At 51.6% G+C, this 6243-nt stretch overlaps 1 protein-coding gene across 1 annotated transcript in view; it reads right to left on the reverse strand.

Annotated features, from left to right (window-relative positions):
• The window catches only part of CPE (carboxypeptidase E), a 23062-nt gene extending 21557 nt beyond the window's left edge, over positions 1–1505 (reverse strand). Inside the window, exon 1 of the mRNA XM_012656997.1 lies at positions 1502–1505. Coding sequence (XP_012512451.1) covers positions 1502–1505 — 4 coding nt within the window. The remainder of the gene's footprint in view (positions 1–1501) is intronic.
• Between the last annotated feature and the right edge of the window lie 4738 nt (positions 1506–6243).

The following is a 6243-nucleotide window of genomic DNA, read 5'->3' on the forward strand; positions in this document are numbered from 1 at the left end:
TTATTATTATTATTATTATTACATTGCATTATCTTGTCACTGTGAGGTGCTTTGCCACATAATCTAATTTTCTCTTCACAATGGCCCACTAAAATGTGGAAGACAGATACTGGTATTATCATTACGGTACAAATGCAGCCCAAAGAGGACAGGCTTTTGCTGAGGGGCCCAGAATTCTAACAAAGTCGCTGTCACCCGTGTGTGCCGCTCTCCGTGGCGTTTTAGGAGCAGTAATGACATTGCGCAGCCGCTCCGTGGCCTTAACCAGCCCTGTCATTCTGCCCTTTCTGCTTCCTCCGTCCCACGGGCCGTTTCTGCGGCGGAAGGGTCTCCCGTTTACGGGATGGCTAGGACTGCTCACTCTTGGTGTAAGAGAGGAGGTCGGGATGGTTTTTCTCCTGGAAACACGTTACCTGAGCATCCTCTGCACGAGATTCCCCGGCATCGGATCTAAGTGGCCACTCACCCCAGAAAACCGTGTCCCCGCTCAGCCTGAGCCGAGCTAATCTTAATCTGAGGATCAGGCGGAGCAGGGTCAGGGCTATTTATACCCCTCACTGTACTGTGAGGGAAACTCTCCAACAAAACTACCTGCTGGGGACATGCCCAAAAGGTATGAGACAAGATGTTTCCTTGGCTTCTGATTTCGAAAGTGATACCCTTCCCCCTTTCTGTTAAACTCACGCACTTACCCCTTCCCTTACCGGATGTATGAATTTGGGGCACAGGAGAAGCCGCAGCATCCCCTTAGAGAAAGAGACAGAGAGACCAAGTGGACACCAGAGGGATGTAGGAGCCACTTTGCACAGTCATTTGGGACATTGCCCTGTGGGATGCATTCAGGTCCTGCTCTCTACCCGGACAGCTTTGACGCTTCAAATCATCCGAAAGGGCTTGGCCCACGACCCAAAATGACACTGACATTTTTCATTACTTCCCTGGGTTTAAATTTTTTTAGTTGTTTAAAGGAGAAACACCAAACTCACAGTCACGTAGCCAAGTGTGCCCCCCAGACGCTCGCTTTGGCTGCCACAGTGCATTTGCATCTGGATTCGAACGCACTGGGGCAGAGTGTGGCTCCCCAGTTCTGCCGCAGGCCGCCCCGCTCCCTATCGCTGCTTCACGCATTCACGTTTGCAGCTCCTGATTTTCAGGGTCAACTTCCAATACGGTTTCTCTTCAACTCCGGACACAGACAGACACGTGGACGACGTCCCGGATGAGGCAGCGAGGAAGGGACGCCGGACGCATCAGTAACCAGCTCCAGGCTCTGAGCTGGGATGTCCCTCCCGCCTCTCTGGCCTCCCTCCAGCCCCTCGTCCTCCCCAAGCCGGGATCATCTTATTAAAACACAAGGCTCAGCAGGCCACCTCTGCCTAAGGACCCGCCGGTGACCTCCCTGTGCTTCCACCACAGGCAGACGCCTCCGCAAGACCTGGCCTGGCCGCCTCTCTCCCGCCTGAGACCCCCGCCCCGCTTCCTCCAGCCACAGGCTCCTCACCCATACTGCCCGCTCCTTCACACGCACACACATGCGCACACACGCGCGCACACACATGTGCACACATGCACACGTCGCCCATACTGCCCGCTCCTTCACACACACGTGCACACACATGCACACACATGAACACATACACACGCACACGCATGCACACGTCGCCCTCGCATCCTCCCCATCGTGGACACACACGGCTCCCTCAGAGCATCTTTGGTCTGGGTCCGGTCCCTCATTGCTCCATGGCCTCCAAGGAAATACACGTTGATCCCTGTGCCTGACTCACCCCCTCCCCCGACCGCGAGGCCTCAGTCCCGGGCGGCACCCACGTGGCTCACTGGGTGCCACTCGTGCCAGCGCGGGTCCGGGACACAGCGAGGGCACAGTAAACACCGACTCAGTCAATTCCTGAGCAAACGGGCACATGGACGGTCTCGCGTCCCAGCCCACCCTCGCAGCGGCGGCCTGGCCCAGAGCTCGCCCTGAGAGCAGGCGCAGCCCGGCCCCCGGACCTTCCTGGAACAGCGGAGGGAACAAGGCGTGACCGGGGCTGTGGGCAGCACAGAGTCTGCACCTCGAGGAGCTGCAGAGGCCTCCGTGGCCGCGTCCCGGCCGGAGGACACGTCTCCCCGGGAAGGACGCGGCGGGCTGTGGGCGGCGACTCCCGGGGCGAGGATCGGTCTCCGTGGTCGCGGCAGAGCCTCCCCGAGGCTGTTTCTGCTGCAAAGTCCAAACAACAGATTCGCCGCCTATGGAATCCTGAATCCAGAGACAGGGATGGAATTGAGGACTTTGCACTTTGACCGTCCCTGAGTCCATAAATCGTTTACCTTCAATTTATCTTTTTAAAAAAAGGAGGGACAGCTTTTTATCACCACTAAATTCTCTTTTCTGCGGCCAGAAAGACACGGGAAGAGTTTACGGCAGGCTGGTAAACAGATGGCATCTGCCTTTCCGCCCACGGTGTTTACGCAGAACAAACCCCAGGAGCAGCAGCTGCGTCACTGCGAGTGGCCACAGCTGGCGACGCTCACGCACCCGGCGCCTCCGCGCCTCCCTCTCCTGGCAACAGAGGACGGCAGCAGGAAGTGCACCCTCGGGACGCGTGGGGTGGTTGTTTGCACATTCTCCTCATTTCCTCCCTCGCTGATTCGTTTTCCTCTTTACACAGTGACCCTAAGTGCTTGGTCCTGCAATTGAGGAATCTTCATATTGGCGCAGGTCGCAGCGCGTAGGCTCAGGAAGTACCGTCTGCCTGTTGCGCTGATTCTCCCGCAATTCATGTAACTATCAGTAGTGCAGTGACGTCACATGTCACACGACCGTCAGTCGAGAAATCATTAAAAGACAATCACTCCACAAGCAGAACCCAGCCCGGGTGGGTCCAGTCTCTATCTGTTCATCCGTATCACAGAACAATTAATGTACCTGATGGAATGTGTTCTCATCAGAACAAGATAAGAATAATTTCTAAGTTTCAAAAATAATATCGACAGTTTTAATGACGTCAGCAATAACTACATAGCCAGGCACAGTGCCACCGCCTGTAGTCCCAGCTCCCGAGAGGCCGGGAGGCTGAGGCAGGAGGATCGCTTGAGCCCAGGAGTTCGAGACCAGCCTGGGCAACACAGCCAGAGCCTGTCTCTTAAAAAAAGAAAAGAAAAGAAATAACTATGTAAATTCCAAACCAGAGCAGGCAAATGATTTTAAGTCCAAACTCATAACTATCGATATGCCCCAATTATGTAACAATATGATTCGAAATAACCAAATCAGTAAAAAGCAACTTAAAGACATTTCTATGGCCTCAAAAATGAAACGTTAACGTTTTACACCCCAGAAATCCACACCGATGCGGGTGAGGCCTGAAGCTGAAGCCAAGTTAGCGACTCCCCCAAACAATCGAGGGAATCTCTGCCTCGACCTGATCCGAGGGCCCCTGGGTCAGAAGGCCACAGGCCCAGCAGAGAGACCCTGAAGGAAATGATCGAATAAACAGGCGGAAGTAAAACGCAGTATTGTCTGCCCTCCCCACGGAAAAGAAAATTTGCTTTTACTCCCTTACGTAGCCTCACGCTCAGTCTGTTCCACCTGCCCAGTACCTTCCCCTCTTGGAAACAGGCGACCGTGGGGTGCAGACCTGCTCAGCTGACTCTGTCTCAAGAGCCCTTTCAAACCTCAGACTCGATGACTCCGTGGCCTCTAAGGGAGAAAACGGCAGGGGGAAATATACAGAGGAAAACGAAATTACAAATGTGAAAACGGGTGGCAAGTTGTGAAATTCTACGTAAGAAGTGGAACGTCGTTATTTAGGGGGAAAAGTAGGTTAAGGGTATTTTGAGAAGGAACTTGATTATAGTAACGAAGGCTCCCGCCTCTCACCCTGAAAACAGAGACGAAACTCACACCGAGGTGAATCTGTTCTTCCTCCCACGTCAGATGTTTGCCGAAGCGGAAGGCCACTAACTCGTCTGCGGGGTGTGCATTTAACTCTCTGGTGACGTCGCTCTTAGAGCTGGTGACAATTTCAAAATACCGGGACCCGGTGCAAGTAATAAACTTAGCATATTGCTGGACAGCGGCAGTATTCGCACATGGAACCCCACCTCTCAAAGATACCGTGACAGAGTGCGCACACGAGCGATGATTTTGAGAGACAGACAAACGGCCTATGCAAGCAGGACAGTCCCCGAAGTGACACGATCCACAAACTGCTCTGCAGGCTGGAAACGTCCCTGGACAGGTGGCCTTTGAACCAGCGATCGTCCTCCCTCGTGGCAAACCTGGGTGAACACATTAGGGCTGCTAATTGCTTCCACCTGTTTGACATCTTGGCCTGAGGCAGCCACAAATCATTCTTGCAGAGCTGAACCCTGCAAGTTGCCTAGAACTTGTCATAAGAACGTCATTAACTGGCTCGTGTTCTAGTACGTTTTAGCAGCCAAAGATGCTGAGCGTATTCCTAAAGGAAATGCCAATCTCCAGGGCTCCGATAAACAATAAAAGGGATGGGAATGGTTATAAAAATAGATTCCTCTTTTGCTAAGTAGTGCACAAAATGCATTAGAAAGTGTCGGCTTCCCCCTTAGAGATCGCTGACCCTGTGTGGGGTTCTATCCTGCTCGATTTTCTAAACAGGCAAGAGAAGAAGGACCTGAGGCCTCTCGAGAAGAGCAGCGTTTGGGGAATTGTCACGCAAAGACGCAACAATAGCATTGACACAAAATAACAGTAGTTGTTATTGCGAGACGGAGGAATTTCAAAGGCAAAAAGTGAATGAAAAATAAGTCACAGGCTATCACAGTAGAATACGATACTGACGTTCAAAGTTACTTTCAAGAGTCAAAGTCACAGGAATATTATTGTAGTGAATGGGCAATGCCAGAAGGGAGGAAGGGAACCAAGATGAGGGAAAAGAATTTAAAAGGTGGCTGCAAAAGAAATCACAGGTGTGGAAGCGTTTTGCAATGATATCCTCTCCTCTCGCCTCTTCCTTCAGAGCGGCACCCACAATACAGCTAGACCAGCGTGACATCCTCAAAGCGAAGTCTTGCTCCATCTGATTCTCATGGACAGACCGGAATGCATTACAGGATTATTCTGCAGAGACGTGTTACAGAATTATTTTTAAAAATATTATGTCTTTGCCGTGGTTCTCTTACATGTGACATCTAGAATGTCTCCAGTGAGAGCCAAATGGAAGGCAGAGGGGTAGACAAAAGAACAAGATATTTCCAGCCTCACGAGTTATAAATGTCAGAGTTCCAGTATTAACGGAAATGCCTTCGCTTTTTGAAACAAAAATATCTGATGCCTTCACAAAAGTATGCTAGAAACTTCTTACAAAAACCTCATACACAGTGTGCACTGGTAAATGTTTAACAGTCAACTCTGGTTTGTAGCACGGCCTATTTTACGGGATAAATCTGTGGCACAGGTCGGTGCCCTGTTAGCAACGGGCCGCACGGCAGGAAGTGAGCGAGCGAAGCTTCCTCTGCATTCACGGCAGATCCCGGGCGCTGGCATCACCCTGAGCTCCGCCTGCCCTCAGATCAGCCATGGGAGTCCCAGAGGAGCGCGGAACTCACTGTAAACTGCGCGTGGGAGGGATCTAGGTTCCGCTCCTTATGAGAATTTGTCCAGAACCAGCCACCCGCTCGTCCGTGGAAAAACCGTCTTCCACGAAACCGGTGCCTGGTGACAAAAAGGTTGGGGACCGCTGCCGTGAACACGCCCACCCGGACAAATGCGGAGCTGCCAGCGTGAAGTCACCTGGCTCACACATCTCCTGAGAGCTGCAAACAGGGCAAGCCCCTCCCACAGCCCAAGCCTGCAGAGAGCGACTGTCCCAGATGTACGTCAGCAGCTGCTCCACGGGCTCTGCCAGAGGGGAAACTGAGGCCTAAGAAATCGGAAGAATTTTCAAGCACATTGTAAGAAATAAAATCAGAATAGCCTCTACCCTATTGCTTTTCTTTATGTTTCGTTTCAGGCTGGAAGAAGTAAAAGAGGCTTGTTTGGTTTGGGATTTTCCTGTACTGATACAGAACCGTTTCCAAGCACCGCGCCCCACCCTCAACTCAACTCAGGGGGACGGAAAGGTGAAGAGAACTAGGGAGTATTTTTTGACGGAGTAAATGACCTTAGCAGTTACTAATTTACCAGATTATATCACCCTTTGCTCTAAAATTAGCCGTAATAAATCAATGAAGAAATGTTACTTTAACCCATTTAATAGTCTGTCT

This window comes from Propithecus coquereli, unplaced genomic scaffold, assembly GCF_000956105.1.
Source record: "Propithecus coquereli isolate 6110/MARCELLA unplaced genomic scaffold, Pcoq_1.0 Scaffold53, whole genome shotgun sequence".
NCBI lineage: Eukaryota > Metazoa > Chordata > Mammalia > Primates > Indriidae > Propithecus > Propithecus coquereli.